Raw genomic sequence first — 26,173 nt, 5'->3', positions numbered from 1 at the left:
TGCTCAGAATATGTGAATGCTGAGTGCTCAGCCCTACTATATAAGGCATCTGTTATCACCCATTCCAAGGCTAGGGGAACATCATGGGAGAAGGAGGCGGAAAGAATGTTAGGAACTCGTGGGGAGTGGACATAGAACTGTAAAATGCTGGGCATAACACACTCCAACTCACAGGAGCTGTAGTTACCTACACAAGGCCTTCAGCATTCTGTCACAGATAAGGGAGAATCTCCCAAGGCCTCACTCCTGCCTGAAAAACCATGGGCAGTTAATGGCTACCAAGGATGGAGGAGTTATTTTCCTCAGTGGTGTAGCTACTTGTTAATAAATAACCCCTCAACTTGTTGCTCATGCAAACAGCGTTACTTAAACTCAGTCAGGTTTTTTTTTAAGTTTTTTTTATAAAGGAAAGAAAAGACATGAAAGTAGAATTGGGAACTTTGAAGGGGAAAGGGGCTCCTCATGAGTAAGAAAATGAGGGATGTGTGTGATCAAAATCTATTTCATATATATATATATATATATATATATATATATATATATATATATATATATAATTGACAAAAAAAAATTAACTTTTCTGTAAGTCGATGGGTTTCAATGCTGTCTGAAGAATAGTTAATTAAACCTACAAGAGTCTGGATTCCACCACACACACACACACACACACACACACACACACACACACACACACCACAAAGAGTGATCTTACTGCTTACTGAGCTGGGTACTAGAACTGGCATTTTCTAAAGCTTCTCTGAAGGTTTAAGATGTAGCCTGGAGTTAAGAGTCATCATGTGGGTATATCATTTGATTTCCACAACACAATTCAACATCTTTTTTTCTTTTAGTGTGTGTACATATGCATGTAGAATTCAGAGGACACCAGGTGTCATCCTCGGGAGTAGTGTCGACCTAGTTTTTTTGTTGTTGTTGCTGTTCGTTTGTCTATCTTTTTGAGACAGAGTCTCACTATGTTGGCCAGGCCTTGAAGATTTGCCTGCCTCTGAGAGTCCCGGATTAATGGCATGGGCCATTATATTCAGGTTATCATCTACAGTTGAGACAAGGTTTCTATTGGCCTGGAGCTCACCAATTTGGCTAGAATAACCAGCCAGCAGCCCCTTTCTCCACCTCCAATACTAGGATTAAAATGCACACTCCCACAGCCAGAATTCTTTTTAAAGTAAAATGATTGATTTGGAGTTAATAAATTCCAATACTAAGGGGTTTTTTTTTTCAGGTAATTAATGATTGTTGAGGGAGAATTAGCCCCCCCCCCCCCCCCCGTAAACATGAGCCCCTAATTGTTTATCCAATACAAAGTGGTCAGCCTTGAAACCTACCTATGTACACATATGGAAAAAAATAGACTAAGCATATTGTTTATATATTAGTGTATATTATACATATACCAGCATTTTTACATAGGTCCTAGGAATTGAACCCAGGTCCTCATGCTTGCATAGTGAGCAATTATCTCCTCAGGCCCAATTTAGAACCTCTTGATTACACAGAGATCACCAGGAAAGCTTTGACACCATACTAATGCCCTTTTTCTAGAATCCCAAAGATTCTGACTTATCTGGGAATAAACCCAAACAGTCTGAGTTTCAACAACGGTGAAAGTGAATCTGATTGGCAGCCAAACTTGAGACTCTTTGGTGCTGCCACTGTTATTGCCACTACTGCCTTTAAATCTGTTCAATTCCCACTGCCCTCTAGCACATACCCCCAACACTGGGTTATGTGTTTTCTTCTCCTGTTGTACCATGACATCTGTAGGCATACAAAGACAACACCAATAGAGAGCTTTAACCTGATGTGACTTCCCTAAATAGCACCAAGATGTCCCAAATGAGGGAACTGAAAGCCCATCCCATAGGGTGGGAAATTTTCCAGGAATCCATTAGAAATCAATTCCTCTTTTTCTGGAAGATAGGTTGGGAAGAAATGTTACTTACATTTACATGTTATCCCCACTCCCCTTCTGTGGAATTGTTGCTACAGCATCTAGGCACCTGCCCCATGTTTATCACTCTGATGTCATTTGATAGCCACATTATTCTTATTTTACAAAAGAAGAAACTGAGGTATGAAGCCCATAGCCAGAGATGTTAGGAGACAGACTCTGTCCCAGGGCTTCTAGATCTAGTCCTGTAGTGCCCCCTTCTGGCCTGACACCCTCAAAGTATTCCACAGAGACAGAAGAATTTGTATTCTGGTGCCCTGAGGGAGAGCAGTGGTGGACAGCTTGGCATCTCCATGGACTGAGGGAGGGACCACTATAGGGAAGGTCAGCAGATCACAATAGCCTCTCTCCTCCCGCCTTATGGTCCAGTCCAGAACCCCTGTCACCAACAGTCCTGGGTTCCAAGCTCTGTGACATCACAGTCTCCTGCCCTCTCTGCCAGCAGCAAGTGAGTGAGGCTCAAAGGTAAGACCCAAGAGTCGGAAGGGTGACATCTGAGTGCAGGGATGGTGGTATCCCCACATTTGAGGATGCCTATTCATTTGCTACCAGCAGCAGATGCCACTTTTCCTTGGCCTCCACCCTCTGTCTCTCTCTATGAATGCTACATCCCCACCCATGCTGAATGACTGACCATAAATGACTCCCCCAGATCGAGAATCCTGCCTGCTTCACCCCAATGACCTGTTTCATCTGGCCATCATGCTTTGGGGTCTGCAGAAGCCTGAAGCTCACAGTTCCCTGGGGGAAAGCCAATAGCCTCTTCTTTGACTCCTGGCCCCATCTAGAGGAGGGCCATAGTACTGCATGAAAGCCTTCACTATCCTCCATTCCCTAGACACCAACATTTTACATAGGGAGGTTTCACAGTGTGCCAGAAAGCTGTGCTGGCTACTTTTCCATCACCCTTAGTCCTCATGAGCCCCTTTGCTGGAGATGGTATTTCCCATTCTACAGATCAAGAGGCTAAGGCTATATGGAGCTCTACATTCTGCACTTTTCTATTTAGTGATCTTATAGAATTACACCCCAAGGAGTTGGGGCTGTAGATCCTTTGGTAGAATGCTTGCTTGGCCTGCATGAAGCTCTGGTTGCTATTCCTAGTACTACATAATCAGGAATGGTGACACCCACTTTTTAATCCCAGCACTTGGGTGGTTGAAGGAAGATCAGAAATGTGAGGTCATACTTGGCTATATAGAGAGTTCAAGCCCAGTCCTTAGAAAAAAGAATTACTTTCCAGATAATGAGCTTGTAAGTGCATTGCTGGTCTCCTTAAAAAGACTTAGACATTCTGAAGGGGAGTGGGCAGTTTACAATTCCCTGTCCTCAAGATTTCCAGGTAAAGATAAGGAGAGTGACACAGCCTGCATCTAGGGCAACCCCCATTCTAATTTCTTATTGCACAACCATTGGCTGTAATCTCCAAGGTCTATTTTTAATTGAAAAGGACAAGTACACAATGCAGTGTGAAGCAAGCCACTGTTTAGGAGAGAGGGAGAGTTTGAGCATCTGTGTTTTCTTGTATGTGCATAAGCTACTTTGGAGGAGAGTTTCCTGATCAACATATGACACAGAAATGAAGTCTTGTTTCCAGTTAAGTGGAGGGCTGTGTTTGCACCACACACAGAGCAGAGCTTAAGGGCCAGTGAATAAGGTCTTGGGAAGCACTTAGGTTATGGACTACTGTGATTCCAGAGATGAGGGGTGCTTGAGCATCTGGGACCCTCTACTGTGAGGTGACACCAGTGTGCAACTCTTCCCTCAGATTGGCCAGTGGCAGTTTCATTAATAGATAACAGGTGATCATCTGTCAGAGTGTTTACAGCTCTGTACCTAGAATTCGTGGATACCATTTTCTCCTCTCTGGCTGACCTCCCCACAGGAGAGGTCCTCCAAGCTTGTCCAAATCTTCACTCCCATCACCAGCTATCCTTAGATCTTCCCATTCACGAAGATCAGATTTCCAGCCTGAGGATCGGGCAGCATTGTTTCTTCTCAGCTTGTTTTCAATCTCTTTCCATGCTGTGTTGGACCAGAGGTGCTTAAGAAGCATTTGGCTCTAAACAAGCACATACTGAAAGGCAGGAAACAAACCATGACTTAAATATCTTAAGAAGAATCAGGAAAAACTGTACAGACAGCAATCAAGAAGCTAAGACAAGCCAGGTGGTGGTGGCAGCAACACGGCGCACACCTCTAATCCCAGCACTCCGAAGGCAGAAGCATGCGAATCTCTTGGCTGGAGGCCAACATAGTCTACAGAGAGTTCCAGGACAGCCAAAGCTATACAGAAAAAAAACCTGTCTCAAAAAATCCAAAAAGGAGAAAAGAAGAAGGAGGAAGAGAAGCTGAAAAGAAAAGGAAGAGGAAGAAGAAGAAGAAGAAGAAGAAGAAGAAGAAGAAGAAGAAGAAGAAGAAGAAGAAGAAGAAGAAGAAGAAGAAAAGAGGAGGAGGAGGAGAGAAGGAGAAGAAGAAAAGAAGAAATAATCTAGGCCAGCCAGGGCTATCTAAGGAGACTCTTACTTTAAAGGGGGGGGGGGCTTTGCAGAATCACCTGTGTTTGTCTAGACATCTAGACACAGCCATCTACTTTCAAAGACCAGGCTGCCTACTCCTTTAGCTGAGCTCTAGGTTGACTACACCTGTGGAGATACAACATGAAATGCTGGCAATGGTATAAGCACGCCAGTGGGCCGAAATAAAATACAAAATTCTGTAATACAACCCACACCTGCCAAGCTTTTAGGTTGCCCAGTTATAAATCAGGGTGTCTGCTGCATGACTATGTCAGTTACAGTGAGAGAAAATAAGCTAGATGGTCAAGGGCTCTAGTCTTCCCGACTGTGTAAGGAGACACAGCCCACCAGGGGTACCAGGGAGTCAGCCACTTACATCGCCTATGTGTTTATTGCACAGACCGATTAATCACTGATGACATTGGAAAGACTGGCACCCAATGTAAGAGCAAACCTTGTCCACAAGTAAGCATTTCTACTACTGCTCCATATTACACAAGACTATTAGTTTGCAGCAGGGTAGGAACACATTGCATCTCAAAGGAGCACTGCTAGGTAGAAGTGGAAAGCCAGCACATCCTGACACTGAGCACTGGCTCTTCCAGTAGACTTTTGCTGCTATTAAGTCCCTTTACCAACAAATTCCAGATTCTAAAAGAACAGGGATTTTTAACTTCAGGAGTCATCTATTAAATCAGGAAGGCCGTAGCATCATTTCTAGATAGCATTTTAGGGCTCTTGGGAAACAAGCAGATGTCTATGATGATCCTTCCCCTTCTGGTTATTTTTCCTGCATCCCATCTTAGTTGGTGGTCTATGGTTGTGAAGAGGCACCATGAGCACAGCAATGTTTATAAAGGAAAGTATTTAATTGGAGCTGGTTTACGTTTCAGAAGTGTAGTCCATTATCCTCGTGATGGAAAGCATAACATGGTGGTCCACAGGCAGGATGAGGTGCGGAGAGGTAGCTGAGAGCTCTACATCTTGATCCACAGGCAGCAGGAAAAGAGAGACACCGGGCCTGGCTTGAGCATTTGAAGCCTCAGAGCCCAGCTCCAGTGACACACTGCTCCAACAAGACAACACCTTGTGACAGTACCTCTCCCTGGTGACCAAGCAATCAAATCTATGAGCCTATGGGGCCATTCCTATTCACCACACCTTATTTTAGGCCAGGGCCTTTTTTTATAGAAAACAAACCTCTTGGTTAGCCCAGAATATTCCTTGAAAACTCTTGGGATGTTGACTCATTTTCATCTTAAGAGAGACTTTGTCCTCAAAGGTGTTTCTCAAATCTGTTTTACTTTTTTTTTAGTTACACAAAAATTAGCTATTTAGATATTGTTGTCTTTCACACCCTGTTTTTAAATACTTGCCCCTCATCGTTGCTGGGCAAGTATTGCACAATCAGCACAGACATGAGATTCCAGGGCAGTGAGTGGCTAACAGAAGCCTGAATTAGATGCAGTCTTTTTCTACTGCTCTGAAATTTGAGAAGAGTCTAGATATTTGCACTCTGGTCTATAAAAAAAAAGGGGGGGTACCTGAAGCGAGTAGGCAGCCATGGGGAGCTATAAAAAAAAAAAGTATATGTGGGTGTGAAGTATAAGTTGGGTGGGGAAAGATGCAAAGAAAGTAGGTTTCAGAAGGTTTAAGTGGGAGTGTGATCTTTCACTTTCTTTTGTTCTTTCTTCTTCCTTTGTTTTCTTCACCAGAGCATACCAGGCAAGAAGCCCTAAGTAGAGGGATGTGTACTTTGAGGAATTTTTTTCTCTTGTGTTTAGTGTCCCTTTGGAAATCCCTTGTTCTTAATATCCGAAGTTTCATAATAGGCCAGGAGTATTGGTATGTGGCTTTAGTCCCAGCATTCAGGAGACCAACCCAGGGGGATCGCTATGAGTTCAAGGTCAAGCCTAGTCTACATAGCAAGTTACAAGCCAGCCAGGACTACATAGAGAGAGCTTGTCTCAAAAACAAAACAAAACAAAAAGTTCTTATAACATCCTTGATAAATCCACATCATCTGGTGAATTTTGGACATTTATTAAGTAAAATTACAAATACATAGAGTATGGGTTGTATGAAGGAGCTGTGTTCTCAGAAGAGGTGGCAAGTCTAATATAGAGGGACTGTGACAAACAGGAAGATTACACTAAAACCAGTTTAAAAGAATTATGTACTTGTATATATCCTAAATAACTTAACCAAGTAGTATCTGGAAGAGACCACATGATTTGTGACCTGGAAGTCACTCTAGGGAACAAGGCTAAGTGAAGTGACTTTGTTTCATGATTTTAAAAGACAGGGTGTGTGCTTATCAAGGTTTCAGAGAGCTCAAGCCAAAGTATCAACAATTTCCTTTAAGTAATCAGGCCACCACACGGACAGATGTTCAACCAGGGACCCTTCTGGCTGACTTGTGCCGGGGGCTTGTCAGACCTATGTGTCCACTCTTTCCTGGGAAAGCGTGTCTTGTGCAGGTCATGTGTGCAAGGCAACCTGAAACAAAGCAATATGGATGAGGCAAGTGGTTGGCTAAGTGAAGAAAATTGAAAGTAAAACAATTAGCAGAAGATCAGACAGGTTAATGGCAAGGCTGTTTGCTGAAAGATGGATTTCCTAAACATAAGACCTAAGCATATATTATACACATTTCTATTGCTATGAATCCTGAAAAATAAATCAGTAGAAAAGAGCTCAGTGAAAAACAAAACAAACAAAAAAACAAAACCTCATCAGGCAGCAGAACCAAAAAGACTGTTGGAAGTGAGGTTAAGCTCATTACCATGCCTCTGGTCCAAGGTCCATAGAGACACGTGTGTCTATCCTGCTGGGTGTATCTCACCGTAAAGAATCACTATGTGTAAAAACTTAAAGATCAGATGAGAGAAGGGAAAGAAGGTCCGTGTTTGTTCAAGTACTTTTAGAGTACCAGCATGGATACTAAGGACGGGGGAAATAAAGAGCCTGTTACCACCGGCTTTGGGAGAGTAAGACATCTGTCCATCTTTTTCTGTGGTTGTTGCTCATTGTTGAATATCCAGCACCAAAAAGGACCTGGAACATAGTAGGTTCTCAAAAATACGTACCAAATAGAAAAACACTCTTGGGTTACTGCCTACATAGTTGACAACTAAACAGTCGCAATGCAGTGTTTTCAACATGTTGTGATGTAGCAATGAGCATGAATTAAGCATGCACTGTATAGTAACAGACAGTGACATGAGATACGCAGCAGGTGGGCAGGGAAGTGCTATGAAAGCTCATCCTACTTGTAAGAGGAAGCTTCCTGTAACAGCCAGGCTGAGGGCTAAAATTTGATGAGTAAAGGTATAAGATGAAGCAGATCCTTAAGCAGAAGTATGAGTCGGAGACCTGGTCACCCAGGGTCTCTATTGGCTACAGTGTGGTGAGCAAAAAACAGAGGCACTCGGTCTGAAGAGACTAACAGTAGAGCCACAGAAGGAATTGGATCTGTAGAGGAATTTTAATCCAGAAACATGGCTACTTTGGCAAGGGATCACATCCGAAGACCTAGATCTATGTGATCCAGCTAGAATACAGACATGACTTTAGTATATACCTTTAATCCCTCTGGCTAGAATATAGTCACACCTTAACTCTCACAAGACCAGACAGAAAAGAGAAACTATTTAAGAACAGCACAAGGAGAGTAGAGAGAGGTAGAGTACAGTACAGGAATGCAAGAGAGTTCATGTAGTCAGTACCATACAGCTCAGTTGTGTTCAGTGAGAGTATTTCAGTGCAGTTCAGTCTGGAGTTCAGAAGTAGTTTTTCCAAGCAGAACAATTCAGTGAGAATCTGAGAGAAGTCAGGTTGAGTCAGCCAGCATGGAGAGGAGCTTTGTGCCAGAACAAATGAGTTGAACCAGCCAGCCAGAGTTCAGAAAGAACTGGAAAGGGTGAATTTATTCAGAAGTAAGTTTCTGAGGCTGAAAACATTCTAGGCCTAGGTTAGCACTTGGAGGCAGGAGGTAGGAAGCCTTTAAGGTTATTAGGGCTTGCAGAAGATTAGATTGTACGGAAGAGATAAGATTCCTGCCAAGGATTAGGAATATTTAGATAGAAACACTCTGAGCTTGGCCCAAGCTATGTATTAGTAAAGCCTAGGTACAGCTTTCAACTGATCCCATCATCAAAGGAAATAGAACATTTACAGGATTGATGGCTCTGAAGACCTTAGCACAAGACTGATACTATCAGAGTTGCACTTTAGCTGTGTTATTATGAGAAAGGCCAAGCAATGGTCCAGGAAAGGAGCGATGGTGGCTGTGGCTTTGGTGAAGGGAAATGGCTATAGATGGTGACAGATTGAGAAGATACTAGGAAATCAAAGCCCATAGACTGGTGAGGCATTGTAGGAGGCTGACAATCTAAGTGAGTCTACATGAATAGGAGGACCATCATGCAAGATGGGGAGCACGGACACACGACACATTTAATCTGAAGTAGTTAGGGAGGGAAAATAGCTCCCACCATTAAACAGAGCACAACCAAGATGGAGTCACAAGTCAACCAGAATTCAGGCTGGCACATAACAAGGTTGTCCCCTAGGTTATGATGGTGCTAGAACAAAAACTACTACCTAATTTATTACTTCCTCTAGAGTTTACACCGCCAAGAAAAAGAGGAACTGGATGCTGGTTCACTTACTGGACAATCATTTACTGACTGTCCACATCATACTGTATACCAATATTAAGAAACAAGCAGTGAAAACAATCAGTGGACCAAATGCATCATTCCTGTGATGTGACCTCGAAGGAAGGCAGATTGTAAAAACACAGTAAGTGAATATGAGTCAGAAAACGGCAGAGAAGTGGGAGAGGGAGGAGACGTGAAAGATACAGGTCTTCACTCTGGTGGAAAAGGAAGTCTCACTGGAAACAGTAACATTCAAACAAAAACTTGAGAGGAAAGACAAGGTTGGTAGGTTTTCAATCAACAAAGTAGCCAGTATGCCTTGACTGGAATTTGTTAAGAAAGTGCCAGAACTGAAGGCAGAGAGCTTTTTGAGGCGGCTGAGTATGGAGAGGCAGAGAAATGTGATGCCAGGGAGGAACTTCGGGTTTTCTTCTGAGAAACCTAAGAAACAGCCAAAGACTTCTTAGGAAGGGGAAACAAAGGAGAGGGAGAAACCTTTTGCAAAAATCTTTTCTGTTGTTGTTGTTTCCTGCTCATCCCTTTCTTTAGGTACATATTTCCAGCCCAAGTCCTGCCAACTTTTAGAATGTGTTTTATAGCCTTAGCCTTCTGAGCATAAATTCTTACTGTGTTTACTTGTACATGCCATTACTTTATCATAAGTATTGAAAGGCATTTCTAGCAATGTCCTGGGGCCTTTATTTCTACAATTCAAGATGTTACTCCATTGTCTTCTAGTTCACACTGTTTCTGATGCAAAATCAACTGTCATTCTTGCTTTTCCCCTTATATGCCATTGTGTCTTTTGTGTTGTTGTTGTTTAGATTGATTGTGAAATTTGAAGGGGTTTTTTTCCCCTTCCTTTACTTTTATGTGCTGAGAAGTAACATTACATTTTTATGTTTGCTGTATTCTGAGCACTTAAGTCAGTGTTCTTCAAACGTGGGGGAGGGAAGCCTGTCATTCACGCTTCAAATGGCCCACCTCCCTCCCTCCTGCCCTGAACATAATAGCTGTACAGCAGCTCTCAGCTCAGTGCTGGTTTTCTCATTCTTTTAAAAAGCTTTTCACTCTCTACTTCCATTTGTGTAACTTCTATTGTCCTTTCCATCCCTTAAGATTCCCTGTATCTTTACTATTGAGTTTGTTGTTGATCATATTCTACGTTTTTCTTTCAGATACTGTTTTTGGTGTGTGTGTGTGTGTGTGTGTGTGTGTGTGTGTGTGTGTGTGTGTGTGTGTGTGTGCTCCTGCGTGTGTATATACTCCTGTATGTATATATATGTGTGTATATACTCATGCATACTCAGGTATACACACACACACACACACACACACACACACACACACACGAGCAAACACTATGTGCCATATGTCATATCATGCATATGGAGATCAGAGGACAGCTTGTAGGACAGCTTGGTTCTCTTCTTCCACGTGTGCCCGGAGGATTGAACTTGGACTGTCAGTCTTGAAGGCCAGTGTCTTTACTCACTGAGTCCTAACTTAGGCTGCAACTGCTGCTCTTTAGAACTAGAATGCTTTCTATTTCATGATTGCCATTTCTTTCTCCAACATTATATTTCTTTATTATGTGCTTTTCTTTCTACCACCAGAGATATTGAGCAGAAGTATTACGTAATGCATACTAACATGAGAATCCTAGCTTTTGTACTAATCATTAATGGTAAAAGAAACAGGGAGACCAGTTAGGAGACTATTGAACTAATTCATACAAGACATGTCAGTAGCTGAGACCAATACAGCCGTCAAAATAATAAAAAAACAACAACCACAATAATAATAAGTGCCAGTAAAGAGGGTGCATCTCACATTGTGAGTTTTGTGTGATGACAAACACTTACTCAATACTATGGTCACAGCTCCTTAAAAGAAAGTTTTGGCACAGAACAAGAATGTGACATATCTAGAGGTCTAAAATAAATGACATATAAAAGGAGTTTAGGACTAAAATAAGACTTCATCCTTATACCATTCTCACAAGAAAGATCTTTGGAGGGATCACCAAGTTTACCTCTTACCATTGTGGGGCTTTACTCAAAGCTACATGGCAAATGTACACACCAAGGATTAGACCTACATGACCATGCACTTCTGGCCATGCTCCTGTGGCAGGGAACTGGATAACTTAGAGACAACAAGCTCTGAAGGGAATGCACAGAAGTGAAATGACCACTGACTCAGCACTTACTGCAAACCTACCACCTAAGAGTTACCTTGCACATAGTTCACACTCTGTTTATGTAAAATAGGAATCATCATTCCTGATTTCCACACACTGTGAGGCTTGAGTTTTGTTGTTTGTTTGTTTGTGTGTTTGTTGGTTTTTGTTTTTTGTTTTTTGTTTTTGTTGTTGTTTTTTAATCTACCAAAAGCCTGGTATGGTGGGGCACACCTTTGAGCTCTGTGAGTTCAAGGCCAGCCTGGTGGCCAACAGAGTGAATCCAGGACAGCCAGTGCTACACAGAAAAAAAACAAAAAACAAAAACAAAAAACAACCCTGTCTCAAACAAATAGACAAAAATCCACTGAGAAGATGTACCTAGAAATGGGGTAGACCACAGAGCTATCTGAAAGTGGCTCACCAGTAGTCTCCTTCTGCAGGAGTTAGGATTCGGCTGCAGGAGGTCCTAGCTAGTGTAGACGCAGATGAAGGACTAGCACTTTTCAGCTTTGGTCTTGTGTTCATCTAGGAAACAGCCCTGCCTGATGAACTGGCCACAAAATCAGCACCAGTGATTCCACTGCAGACAAAGCTGGCAGAGTAAAGCCTTCACTTCCTCTCTATGGGTAAGGAAATTTTCTATAGAACAAGAAAAATGTCTTTAAAAGAGAGCTTATGGGTGACAGATGGCTCAATCAGTAAAGTACTTGCCATGCAACATAAAGACCTGAGTCTGGGCACCAACATCCGCATAAAAACTCGAGCACGGCAGGAACACATGCAATCCCAACACTGGGGATCTGCAAAGACAGAAAGGTACATGGGAGTGGCTAGCTAGCCATTCTGCCCAAATTGGCAAGTTTTGGGTCCACTGAGAAACTCTGTCAAAAAAATAAAAATAAGTGGTTGATAGATAGATAGATAGATAGATAGATAGATAGACAGATAGACAGATAGTCAGACAGCCAAATAGATAAAAAAGATACCTAATGTTGCCTTCTGGCCTGTACATATAAACATGAGCACATGTGTGTATACCCCACACACATACACACACACACATAACAACAACAACAACAACAACAACAACAACAACCCCATCACCACTACCAGCAGCTTACACAGAAGAACCAACTGGACTTCCTGACCACAGAGTCACAGAAAATTTCTAACAGATAATGTGAAAATTCAGATGCAAAGATCCATTAGTCTGCATTTCTTTACCTCCTGCAGCAACCCACCAAACCCTGGCCTCGAAGATCTTCTCTTTTTGCTGCTGGGACTGTGCAGAACCTGTCACTGAGAGCTCCAAGAGTCCCAGTCAAACTCAAGAGATCCAGGCACCAACCTACAGTAGGTATCAGACAAGAACATCCTGCCTGGCCTCCCCAGACCTCAGCTCATTTATCACCTTCATACTGAGATGATTCCAGATTTCTTTCTTGTTTTTTATTTTACTTTTTGAGATTATAATAGAATTACATCCTTTTCACCTTCCTTTCTGTCCCTCCAGGCTCTCCATATAACTCTTCCTTGCTCTCTTTCATATTCATGGCCTCTTTTTTCATTAATTGTTACATGCATATAAGGATATACACACATATTTCTAAATACATAATAAGTACAACCCGCTCAGTCTGTATAAGGCTACTTATATGTATGTTTTCAGGGCTGATCATTTGGTATTGGATAACCAATCGGTGTGTGTTCCTCCCTAAGAAAGGCTGTTTCTCTAGCTACCAGCATCCTTTAGTTGCCTGTGGTTGGGTTGAGTCTGTGGGCTTTCTCCCATCCACTGGGACGTGTCTATTGCTGTCTTCCTTGTTCAGATCATGTTTGGACAGTTATGTTGGAGAGACTATATAAACATAGCTGCTGAAATCACTAAGAGATACAATTGCACAGCCAACTCCCTGACCTTCTGGCTCTTACAGTCTTTCTTCCCCTCCTCCATGATGCTCTCTGTAGCCTTAGGTTCAAGAGTGGTTTGGAAGATAAATCCTTCATCTTTTGAGTGAAGAAAAAAAAATGCAAGCTAAAATAAAATGGAGGAGAGTAGCTAGCACCAAACCCAAGAGACAAGGGAGCTTCCTAGTTAAAGTGTGGAGTGAGGTCTTGCAGCACTAGTGTGTCCTGAGAGGTTCTTGGAATGCATTTTTAGGGCTGAGGACGTAGCTCTCGGTTGAAAAGAGGACTTGCTTAGCATGCTTGAAACCCTAGGTCCAATCCTCGCACCACATTAAAGGCAAAAGTGTGAGGTGGCACACATCTGCAATCCCAGCTGTGGGGAGGTAGAGTAAGGGAGATGAAAGCCACAAGGTCGTCCTCTAGTACTTCCTGGGCTAAAGGTCAGCTCCAGTTCTCTGAGACCCAGTCTTGAAATAAAATAGAGTGCATCTTCAAACCCTGCTGCAGACCTGTTGAGTCAGAAGCTGTGTTTTTGTGTGGTCTCCCGGTAAATCTGGATACACTTTGTAAAGTGAGGAACACAACTAAAGAATAAGGCAACAGGGCAACTCCCTGCCTTTGGATCTGACATGCTCCTTTGAATCTCAGTTCTGCCACAGAAGTGTGGTTGAGCAAGTCACCTAACCTGTCTGGGCCTCAGCTAGCCTATCCTGTAAAATGGGAATATTTACAATACACTTGAGGAATCATGGGGGATGTGAGATAAAGCAACAAACATAAGGGCCTGGCACAAAACAGGTAGTGGGAAAGGAATAGAAATGGGCAGGTTTGGGAAGACTGGGTAAGATCTTCTGTTAACAAGCCTTGAAGTCCCAATGGCTCACAACACAAGCGTGTGTGTTTCTTCATCACCAAAGCCCAGGACACATCACCATTCCTTCTTATCTCTATCCTCTAAAATATGAGGACCCCCACCCTTGGTTCTGTATCAGGGAAGGAGAGGAAAACAGAGATGGTACTCCAGCCTCCAGTTTATATGACAGCCTTCTTAATGACTCAGGACAGAAAAGATAGGGGTCAAACCCAGGAATTTCTGAGAGACAAAAAAAAAAAAAAAAAAAGCTCACTATTATCAAGAGTAGGCAAATCTACCACTCACAAGAACATAACAGAGCACTGATAGAAAGAAGTCTGCCACAGTCCTACTGACAGATGAGACTGGACAAAGGGCAGGAAAAAAAAAATCCTCATGGTAGGAACATAGAGAAGCCCATGAGAACTTTCAAGATGCTTCTGAAACTAGTTTCATAATAAAATAAAATGAAGAACAAAGTCTTAAAAATACAAATGCTCTTTCCCAAGATAATAATGATAGTGTCCAACCTCTGGTTCATCTGCATGTGTGCAGCACTGTTCAACTCTACCATGCCACCATGAGCTTGGGACAAGCGTTTCTCCATCTTACTGCAGCTGTAAGGTGGGCACTATGATCCCAAACAAGAGCTCCCAGGTGCAGGTGTGCACAGAGGCGATCCACGCGAGTTACACAGCCAGTGGCAAAGCTGTTGTCGCACCTGCTCCGGAGAGCTCACCCTGTCTCTGAAGTTCTTTGTCACTGTTCTACAAGTACATAAAGGCTTAAAATATACTCTTTATAGTAGTAAATATAGTCTTTATAGTATATAAAATATATATAGTTTTTTTATTTTTTTTAAATATAGTAAATAAAATATAGTAAATAAAATATAGTCTTTATAGTAGTAAAACTAGAAGTGGGGGTGGGGGGGAACTCTAGACATAGAACAACAGTCCATTGGTTAAATAACCCATAAAGGGTTAAATAAAGGGGACTACTGCACAACTACTACTATTTAATGTAGTGACATGGGGAAAAAAATGTTAATACCGTATTTGAAGAAAATGAGCTACATACATAGGACACACAATCTGATGAGCTATGTGAAATTTGCTTAAGGAAAACAGTACTGGGAGATGAGGAGTTGGTAATATTTTTCCTTTTTGTAATGGATATGTATTGCATTTAAAAATAGAAAGGAAAAGTTGATGCTTTTTTTTAAAAAAGCCTATTTTTAAGTTCAGCACCTGCTCAAAGGAGAAATAGATTCAGATTTCTTCCTCATCCCATTATATCCACCTCTGTGCTGCCTAGGCTGGCTCAATGCCCTCACTTCTATGATTGGCTGAGCCTTCCCTCCCACATAACCCACCTCCCCGCCCCCCTCCCCACACGGAATTCTCGTTGTCAGGTTCACAGACTCGGAAGAATGAGTTAAGCAAAGAAAATCTCAAGCGCATTAATGCACAGTCCCTCATTGGCCAAGATAAGAAATGCTCCTCCAGCAGCAGTGATTTGGAAGGTGAGTTCCAAAGTGAAATCCCGACAGTGGCCTCTGAGAAGGAGGCCTCTGTCCTGATTGCCAGACCCTGTGGGTATGTGACTTAGCCGTATTCACACCCACAGGACGCTGTGGAGAATACAGCATCTGGGACTTAGCCATTCTTTTCCAAGTTAAGTATTGCATTAGAAGGTGCAGGTCTGAGAAGATATTCCACATTCTCCCCCCTCCCCAGGTACGATGGTGGTCTTTTGGTTTTTCAAGACAGGGTTTCTCTGTGTAGTCCTAGCTGTCTTAGAACTCATTGGGTACACCAGGCTGGCCTCCAGCTCAGGGATCCGCTTGCCTCTGCTTCCCCAGTGTTGGGATTAAAGGTGTGCGCCAACAACAGTGCCTTTTGTGTGACTCTGATAAATATCAACTTTGGAGGCTACACGTTGAATTCCAGACTGGCAGGTCTACATTGGTTTTGTTCTCTGATGTTCCCATCAAGCCCGACAAGGAACATGTCAAATGACCAATACCTGAAAATGCTGGTGGGCTGAGCATAGCTCAGTTTGGGTGACATGTCTTTGGGTCAAGGCAGAACAAACATTCAACCTAGAACGGTGGCACAAACCATGAAGAAGAAAGGCAACCATGTTGAGGGAAATTTGTCCTGTGCCCAAATGGCCTCATACAGCCCCCTGGTCCCCAGGGGCCATTGACAGGTAAGGGTCACCCACAACCTGTCAATCAAGCTCTCATTTCAAGCAGGAGCCTATTGAAGGATAAGTTTTCCTACAAGAGTGTACCTGTTCTATTTAAACGGAGTTGGGAAGTTGAGGGCCTCTCTGGCCTGTCCACACCCAAGTAGGCTGAGAGCCAACTGGGAAAGGGATTTGCGGCAGCCTACCGGTGAACACCATCTGTGTTTAAGCCAGGATGGGCCCAAGTTTCCTGTTTCCTGTTTGTTCTTGGCAAGACATTCTGCTGTCAGTGACACCACCATGCATGACAATGCTAGGCCTGCTAAATTGGGGTGTGTCTGCACTCCCACAAAACTCATGGAATCTGGTAATCCATCTAAGAGGCATATGACCATAGCAGTCCATCTGAGGCTAGCTCAAAGGCCTTCAGCCAACAGCATGCTTTCCTTCTTTCAGAGCTGACTGCATACAATATACAAACAGGATACCCTAAAAGAAATCTAAACCTCTACTACCAGAAATACTGGGCCTTCCAGCCATGCCTCATCGGGAGACCCTGAGGGTACTAGTGGGCTCTGAGCTGTGCAGCTGCTTAGAGGGTCTCCATGAAGATGAAGAAGGAAGTGGCCAGGAGTCATGAAGGCTGATTCAGAAACTCCATCACAAGGAGGGAAGAGGTCTGAGCCATCCCTGGGCCACCAGCATGAGTCACTCCAGCTCCTGACACAGCCTGGGGTGGAGGGCGGGGGCTGCCTGAAATTAAAGTCCTTGTTCGCATCAGAGGATGTGTCCCTGCTCTTTGCCTCTCCACATACCTTATAAATATCAGTTCTTATGTTGTCACTTCTAAATAACCTACAAAAAAAATCTGACTTTATGAGTAGCTTTTGAAATAATTTCAAACTTAGAGAAAAATTGTCTCAAGAGGGAAAAAAAGAAAAGAGAAACTACCTCAGATTCACCAAGTGGTTTACACATTTCCCCGTTCACTTTATTTATTTATTTATTTCCTGAATGATCCGAGAGCAAGCATCTTTCCCTTTTCCCTAAATCCTTCACAGAGCACTTTTTACAGACAAGGACATCCTCCTTTTACTCCCACAGGAACCAAAACCCAAAACATCTCATGCTGATCCAATCCTCTTCAGATTCTATCAATTGTCTCAAAATGCCTCAGAGCTGTTTCACCTAAGGCCATGGATTCCACGCAGTCCTCAAGTCTCACACATTTCAAGGGTTCAGGCACAACTGTCTCGCAGTTCAAAATTACCTAATATTTCCAGTGAATCAGAGCCAAGTTTCCTATTTGAAGCAGGAGTAGCCCAGAAGGAGTACTGTACCCTCCCTAATAGGTCCATCAGGAGGTGTGGATACACAGGTCCCCAGTGAGTGAAAAGTCAGATGGCTTGCTGAAAGGCCTTAGTAGGAAGCTCAGTAACAGGCCACTTTCCTAGCATATAGAAGGCTTTGGGACTGACCTCTAATACTACAGAAATAAAAACAAAAGTCACTTGTTTGATTTCATTCCGGCTACCAAGATTTTCCACTTTATTTGTTTGTAATATTGTTCTAAAAGGTTTTATTAGTTTGGTTTTGTTAACTTTCGTTCTTTAGTGTTATTTTATTCTAGGTTTAATCTTAGACAATTTTTATTACTTTGTTGTATTTGTCTTAATTTTTATTGCTTGTTTATTAGGAGAGGTCACGCCAGGATGCACACACAGAGGTCAGAGTACCACTTGCAAGGATCAACTCTCTCTCTCCATGACTTGTCAGGGACTGGACTCAGGTGGCCAAGCTTGGTAGCAATTACCTTTACCTACTAAGCCATCTAACCAGTTGTGCTCTTTTCCTTGATTCTTGAATTGGGAATTTATTTGGTTTGTATCCTGATACAAGTGGTTAAAGTGGGGGATGGGCAGAATAGCCCTTCACCGGAGAGTGCCTTTCCTCTGTTTCCAGGAACTTGTAAGCACGCTGCATCACCTTGTGGAAGAGGATTGTGGCACAAAAAGGTTGCTAATGTGTGACCTTCAACCTTTGGGTGAAGGTAATCCCAGTCATCTGGTGGGCCTAGTCTAATTCATGAGGACAGTCTATCAGCTCTGAGCATGTTCCTGACACAGACAGGCCAGGACAGATTAGAAGTGGCAGCAGCAGGCAATACAGATATTCCCTGCCAGGTGGACAAAGAACTAAGAAATCAGACAGTGCCTAACCCGCAAAGATGTTCAGTCTCAGACTGAGGACTGTGTGCCTCAGTTTCCTCATCTGTAATGTCAGTACAGCAATAGTGTCCACCTGGAGCTCAAAGCAATGCCGAGCCTCAAGCTCCCTCCCTGCCACAGCTGCTTCAATGCTCTGTGCTGTGACTGGCTCAATCAGAGTGGCATGTCTTTGGGTCATAGAAGGACAGATGCTCAACTTAGCACATCATGAAGATGAAAGGCAGCCATGTTGAGTGTCCAGGGGGCCTCACACAGGAAACTCAGCTGGAGGGCCGGTGGCAGGGACTTAACTTACATCTGTGTTTACACAGTAGGTCTAGGTCTAGCTCTCTCAGAAGAACACATCCTAGCTAGCCTAAGGACAGGAGACACCCCTTCCAACAACCTAATACAAAGTGGAAAGTCTCCCTCCTGCCAGCACTATGGTTGCACCCAGAACCCCTGTCACCAACATTCCCCAGGTCCCAGCTCTGTGACATCACAGGCTACTGTTCACTCAGCCAGCAGCAGGTGAGAGAAGCTTAAAGGTGAGACTTAAGAGTGGGAGGTGTGATCTCTCTGCACTAAAGGGATGACCGTGTCTCCACTCCCGGACACCAATTTACTTGCCACCAACAGCAGAGGTTAGCCCTCCTTGGCCTCCACCCACCGTTTCCCCTTCTGGCTCCTGGCTCCCTAAGGGTTACCCTAACTCTAGAAGCCTCATGGCTTGACCTCAACAGTGACCTTGTTTCATCTGGAGAGTGTGGTATGGGATCTCTAGAGATCTCATGCTCTCTCACAGCCCATTGCAGACAAGATAAAGGCTCTCTTTCCTCTTTGGCTCCTGCATCCATCTAAGAGAGGCATAGATGTTACAAAAACTAGCCCATGTCTCCTGTGCCGCCATCTTTTGGTGACATAAGCACTATGTGCAAGATGCCATGCTAGGCTCCTTTAACCTTCATGCTGTATATAGAACCCTCACAACAATTTGGTTTTATCAACCCCATTGTACAGAGAGGTAAGCTGAGCTTCAAGGAGAGAAAATTTGCTCTAGACCACACAGCAAGGTGTTGTAGAACTTAAGAGCCTACACGCATTTTTTAAAAAGTGTATGTGCTTAACAAAGATCTGACTCTGTCAGTCTTCAGGTGAGGCCTTACTATGTAGTCCCCCATCATTAGCTCTCAGGGTACCAGATGCTCCTGCACATGTCATTCTGGAGGAGCCTACAGTGTGAGGCAGGAAACTGCAGGGACGCTGGCTTCCCACACCACCACATGGTGTTAAGGTAGATCAGCTCTGTGGTAGAGTATTTGCCTGGCATGGACAAGGCACAAGCTCCATCCCCAGTAATAGAAAAGAAAACAGTGAGGTCCCAGCTGTTCCTCTTGGCTGTGATACCTGGACAAGTCACATTTCTGAGACTCAGTTCCTGCATCATATATACAGAGGTAACAAAGGAAAAACTAGCCTCAGATGTCAAGGACCAGCTCTCGAAGAACTCACAGAAGAGAGTTTGCAGAGGCACATCTTCTGGCTGTGAATCAGTCAAAGGACCAGGGCATGCCTCAGAGGGAGGCTCGCTCTCTTGGCATTAACTTGAATGGCAAAGTCCCAAATGAGGACATTTTACAAGTAGGAAGTGAAAACCCACTGGTGGAAGGGAGACTGGGAAGGATTGAGTGTCTGTCACTCAACAGTCAGAGGAGCTCCAGGCACTAACTCAACCCACTCTAGCCAGAGTTATGGTATAGCCAAGGATCCAAAGGTGATGGTGATCCATTCCTGTCTCTTGAGAGCAAACATATTGCTCCTGCTCACTGCAGCATCCTCAGGACTTTACACAGGACTTGGTACCAGTAATAAACCTCCATAAATACTACTTTCTAAGTACCCATAGAGTACTGGCCCCAAAGCAGCCTTGGATACCAAAACACATAGACACCCAAAGCCCATGTATAAAAATCCATAGTATTTGCATCTAAGCTGCGCGCGTGCGCGCATGCGCGCGCACACACACACACACAAAAACACTCCTTTTAAAGTGTCCCAGGTTACTTACAATGTCTAGTGCTATTAAAACACTTGTTACATTCTGTGGCTTAGGAAATGATAAAAGTATATGCTTAGCAGAGATGCACATTTTTTCAGAACTTTTTCATAATTGATTGAATCCATTGATTCAGAACCCACAAAGTGCTGATGATACTTGCTGCATAATTTCTCAAAATCATGTTTTAGCTGGGCATGTGTCACACACCTGTAGTCAGAGAAGTGGAAAGGATGAAACAGGAAGATAAAAAAGGTTTAAGCCAGCTTGAACGGCATAGAGAGAACCTATCTCTAATTAGATAATTACACAAATCATAGATTCCTTTCATAGGCAAAAAACTATTTGGCAATTACCCAGAGGCACATGCTAGGGTTTAGGCAGACACTGGGCAGTGACAGGTAAGTGCCCACAGTTTGGGAAAGCCAAAAGAAGGACCACAAAGGAGAACCCTGATTCCCCCAATACAAGAATGGCTTCCTGTTGAGGTTAACGTGGAGTAAGAAAGGAATATAGGGCAGAGGAATGGACAGAGCTACAGGTGGAAAGGCAAAGGGGGAGCTCTGGAAAGGGTAGGCTGGACCCCCATGGTGAGTTCCTATGCTGCATAGCAGGGAGTGAGCCAACAGCAAGCAAGTAATAGGCAACATCTGCAGGGCCAGAACCTGCAGCAAGCACAGGGCAGCTGGACAGGGTACCCTGTGAGTTCACAGAAGAGAGTTCGCAGAGGCACATCTATCTGTGAGTCAGTCAAAGGACCAGGGCAGGGAGCTGGGCTCATGAGGCAAAAGCCATCCCGGTAACGAGGAGGGCAGTGGGCATGTGGAGGGCAATAGACATAGGATGGCGAATGAAGATGTCTACAGATCAGAATCAAAAGGCTTTCAATAGTGATTAACTGTAAGGAGGGCAACGGGGTGAGGGAGGTTCTCCATTCCTGATTCTAGATACAACATAAGCCTTGCACCCAGAGAGGGAGCAATGGAAGAAGAGAGAAGCAGACTAGGGTTATAGTGGAGCCCGTCAGTAGATGGTCAATGCAAATCCCCACAAGTCATCCACAAAACTGTCAGTGAGCATGGCAGGTGAATAAGACAGTGTCCTATTAATTGTGGCATTCTTGGATTAAAAGTGATTCTTGCTGCTTCCTGGTGACATCATCTACTTTTGTGCAGGATCCAAGCAAGATAAATCCAGGCTCATTCATCCATTCAGCCAATGGCAATGAGCTATATCTACACTCAACACCACACCACCACAGGAGACAAAGAACACCCCCATCTCCCCCACCCTTGGGCTGCCTTCCCAAAGGGCCTGAACACATGCAAATGACTAAATTCTAGGCAGGCTTAGAGTACAATAAGGCTCCGGGAAGTAGAACAGAAGTGCCACAAGTGAGAAAAGTAGGTTGAATAGGCCAGACACAGTCAGATAAGGCAGCTTGTACTTCTCCGGAAGACCCAGGCAAGGACGGGCTCTTATCCTACATGGCACAGGAGGCTCTTCTGCTTTGCCTTTCTATTGCTGTGCTAAACAACCCTAAGCAGAAGCAAGCAATTTGGGGGAGAAAAGGAGCTTATTTTAGTTTACAGATTTATAATTCATCCTCGAGGGAAGCCCAAGTAGACACTCTTCAGGGATAACTGGAGCAGAAAATATGGAGAACTGCTTACTGGGTTGCTTCCTCATATTTGTGTTGGACAAGCTTGCTTACACAACCCAGAACCACCTGTCCAGGGATGGCACTGCACACACTGGGCTGGACCTGCCTATATCAACTAACAATCAAGAACATGGCCAAAAAACATGCCCACAGGCCAGTCTGATGAGTGTGATTACTTAATCGAGGTTCTGTCTTCCCAAGTATGTCACATTGACAGCCATTGTGGAAGCTACTAGCAGGTTGTAGGAGGTTACATGATCTGACTGACCTGAGGAAGCTAGAGAGCAGCTGCAGCCAATGCAAATACCCAGAGGAGAAGGGAGGGACAGGGAGGAGACTGGGAAGGAAGGGAGAAGCCAGGGCCCAACGATGATGCCAGAGAGTAGAAATGATGTGCTACGGTTGACATTTCAACATAGCAATGTGGATCCTGTGAGATCATGGGCCTGCCCCTTTAAGATTCTGGTCACTCTGAAAGGCTGCACCCCTCAGCTTGAAATCATGTCTGTTCACTTCTACATTCTCAATCTCTACCCACCTCCACCACTGTCTGTGAGAGTTAAAAAGTCATGCTGTATGTTAACAGCCCCTAATCTCTAGTCTTGCCTGGTACCAGGCACCTCAATGTGTTCTGTCTCATAGGCTATGATGACCTCAATCACACACAGTGCAGGCCTTCCTGCTATGCCATAGGCTATAAAGTCAGTTCTTTTCCTTTGTTCAGGGATTTTTCTCTGAAAGTTTCTTTTCTTCTGGGCCTCCCTGCATCATGTTGACCATGGCTGCCATCTCTCTTCCTTTAAGCTATGGCTCTCAATGAAGCACCTTCCCAGGTACTAAATGGAAACCTCTCTCTCTCTCTCTGTCTCTAGTGCTATCACGCAGGGTCCGGGGTAACGTACTGCCTCTTTCTAATGCTCTCCCACCTCAAGGCTCAATCATGGATCCCATGGTCCTGAGATATCTCTCCTAATAAAGTCTGTTCATGAAGGGCATTTTCATGCAAGCTGCTTTCCCCTGAGCCAATCAACCCACCTGTTACCCTCCATCTCTAACAGGGGCATGGTCACAGAGAAGAGGGATGGAGAGCATGACATGGAGGGGAGAGAGAGGAGACTGGGAATAAGGTAGGCATAAGGCCTGGGGTCCTCAGAGCCTTGGGGAGACATCCTGTGGCCATCAGTCCAGAGACAAGTATGAGCTAGCCCACAGCCACGCAGCCATTAGCAGTGAGGCAAGAACTTGAATGAGCTTCATGAGCCTGCTCTCTCGGACCTAAGCCTAGCTGGAATACCCTAGAACCAGAGGCCCCTGAAAAAAGGTGACAGTGACCAGAGGGACTGCTTGTGAACACCCACCATCACCATGACAGCAGCAGTGGACAGGAAGACACATGTTCCTCTGGGTTAAACTGTTGCTCTTGCTTCCCTGATGAGAAGTGAAGACTCAGGGACTGCAGGCCCACCTGGCACAGACTATTCAAAAGCAAGGCAAGAACACTCCTAAAATCTGTGCGCAGGTGGCATATGCTAAAGACCTCTGTCAGTAGACCTGATAAAGAATAAATGGACATGTGACAGTTACAGTCTTGGACTTATTCAGGAAAGAGCCCAGTCAGTGAACTGTAAGGAACAAGCCCATCACCACTTGCTAACTGAAAGAGCAATACCAGAATACAGGCTTTACCACCCTTCTACAGGGAAGGACTGGCCCTCAGCCTGGTGGCCTTGCTTCAGGAGGTCACAGTGAAGCTACAAGAGGCTTGAAAGTGGGTGGGGGAGGGGACCAGTATGACCCACTGCTTTAACAACAATGGGCTTCTGGAGCTGGGGCTACCCAGCCAGGGACCCGCTACCTTTTCCTCTTCCCAACACCTCCAAAGCATGGCATCCAAGATCCTCTGTTGCTGTTGCAAGGGTAGCGATTCTACTTCCAACCTTGCTGGCTACCACTCTCCAAGGAGGTCCCGACAGGAACACCCACGATCCTTCAGTAGGTCTACACAGGAACACCCACGGTCCTTCAGTAGGTCTACACAGGAGACCGTGGGCTCACGCCTGAGTTCCCACTTGGGGATTTTGGTCTTTCTGGCCACTTCTGGCTGGAACCCGTTGAGACTTTGTGGGTACAGAAAGGGGGTTACCCAAACCTGTAACCAAACTACCTATAGACTCTAGTAGGTGTTTGATACTGGATCTTCTTAGTGAAGATCCCTTGGCTACCATCCTAGTGAGAAGCTTGAAATCAGCCACTTGGGAGCTTGAGTGTGCTGCTCACAGCCCTCTTTCTCTACAAAATGCAAGTGACATCTACTGGACCGGTGGCTGGAAGGTGAACTGAGACATAAAAGTACCTAGACTGTGGCCCAAACAAAGTACTCAGCAAGCTTTTTGTGTGTGTGTGTATTAGAATCAGATTATGTTGCGCTAACAAACAACCGATCAAATCTCAAGTTCTTAGCATCATTTGGGCTTAATCTTAGCTCGAAGCAGCAGAATCTAAGGTTTTAGTTGGGAGTTGTTTTATTTGAGAAGGATCTCATGTAGCCTAGGCTGGCCTCAGATTCACTATTTAGCTGAGGTTTGCCTATATTAGTTTGCTTTCTGTTGCTGTGATAAAGACCATGGCTCTTGGCAATGAAGAGTTTATGTCAGCTTACAGCTGAGTCCATCACTCAGGAGAGGCATGGCAGGGACCTAAGGCAGGAACCTGGAGACAGGAACAGAAGCTGAGGCCATGGAGGAGTGCTGTTCACTGCCTTGATATCCGTGGCTTGCTCAGTCTGCGTTCTTATACAACCGTGGACCACCCGCCCAGCAGTGGCATGGCCTATAGTTGGACCCTCCCATATCCATCATTAACCAAAAAAAAAAAAAATGTTCTATAGACTTGCTGACAGGCCAATCTTATGGAGGTGCTGTCTCAATTAAGGTAGCCTCTTTCCAAATAACTGTAGCTTGTGTCAAGCTGACAGAAACTAACCAGCAAGATCACCTTGAACTGATCCCTTTGCCCCCATATGCACCATCACACCCATTTAATGCAGTGCTGTGACTAGACACAGATCTCCGTGCATGCTAGGCAAGCACTCTACCAGCTAAGCTAGGTCTCCAGCGCTATTTTTAGAGCCATGAACAATCAGAGAAATCCGAGGTAGGGCATTAGGCTTCTTACTCCTAATCAAAGCTTTACTCAAACTGTTTTCTCCCCCATTCTTTCAGATATGAATCTAAGTGCTCATCAAAATGGTTTTCAAAGGAGACATACGTTCAACTCCTCCGACAAGTGGCCAACAATTAAGTTATGTGACCTTAGGAGACCCTGAAGGTTCTAGGGGCAGCATGCCATAGGCTCTGAGCTGTGCAGCTGCTGGAGGGCCTCCATGAGGATGAAGAAGGAAGTGGCCAGGAGTCATGAAGACTGATTCAGAAACTCCACTGCAAGGAGGGAAGAGGTCTGAGCCATCCCTGTGCCACCAGCATGAGTCGCTCCGGCTCCTGACACACCGGGGGAGGGGGTCCGCTGACTGCAATTAAAGTCCTTGTTCACATCAGAGGATGTGCTCCTCCTCTTTGCCCACTTCTCAGCCTACTTCCAACAGGCCTACAAATGTAGACTAAGTCAGTCCTTCCTTCTCTTGTAGGAGAGGTAGTTTGACTAATTCTGCAACAGTTTAAGCTCCTCTCAGGGGCCAAGAAGAGCCGTGTAGTGGGGCAGGCTTGCGTAGATGGATGCTACTGTAAACATCTCAAGCCCGAGGATGAGTCTCCTCACGTACTGTGAGACCCATCTATGCTCAAGGCCACAGTGAATAGTTGTGCTGATCATGGAAAGCCCTGTCAACAGCAGGCCCCAGCACTGCACAGTACATGGGCAGCACAACCATGCAGAACTGCCTGGGTCAGACCGCTACCAGATGCAGGAAACCACCTCCCACCCCACCCCACCCCCAC

General features: G+C 44.5%; 1 protein-coding gene across 5 annotated transcripts; it reads left to right on the top strand.

Moving 5' to 3' along the window:
- Positions 1-2,376: 2,376 nt before the first annotated feature.
- Positions 2,377-25,790, top strand: TEX48 (testis expressed 48). Of its 5 annotated transcripts, XM_084777025.1 has the most exons (6): positions 2,377-2,437; positions 11,870-11,966; positions 12,574-12,693; positions 15,516-15,626; positions 23,279-23,347; positions 25,442-25,790. In XM_084777025.1, exons 2-5 carry the CDS (start codon positions 11,963-11,965, stop codon positions 23,344-23,346), a joined length of 303 nt encoding a protein of 100 aa, XP_084633151.1. In that variant the 5' UTR covers positions 2,377-2,437; positions 11,870-11,962; the 3' UTR covers position 23,347; positions 25,442-25,790. The 5 variants fall into 5 exon arrangements, with proteins under 5 accessions (XP_084633151.1, XP_084633150.1, XP_084633147.1 ...); XM_084777024.1 differs by lacking the exon at positions 23,279-23,347 and having other exon boundaries at positions 25,442-25,787; XM_084777021.1 differs by lacking the exons at positions 23,279-23,347; positions 25,442-25,790 and adding an exon at positions 16,813-17,033.
- The last annotated feature ends 383 nt before the right edge of the window (positions 25,791-26,173 follow it).

The sequence above is a fragment of the Acomys minous genome, assembly GCF_964271855.1.
Source record: "Acomys minous genome assembly, chromosome: 1".
NCBI classification, from domain to species: domain Eukaryota; kingdom Metazoa; phylum Chordata; class Mammalia; order Rodentia; family Muridae; genus Acomys; species Acomys minous.
Note: the sequence above shows the minus strand (reverse complement) of the source record. Positions and strands in the feature narration are given on the sequence as shown.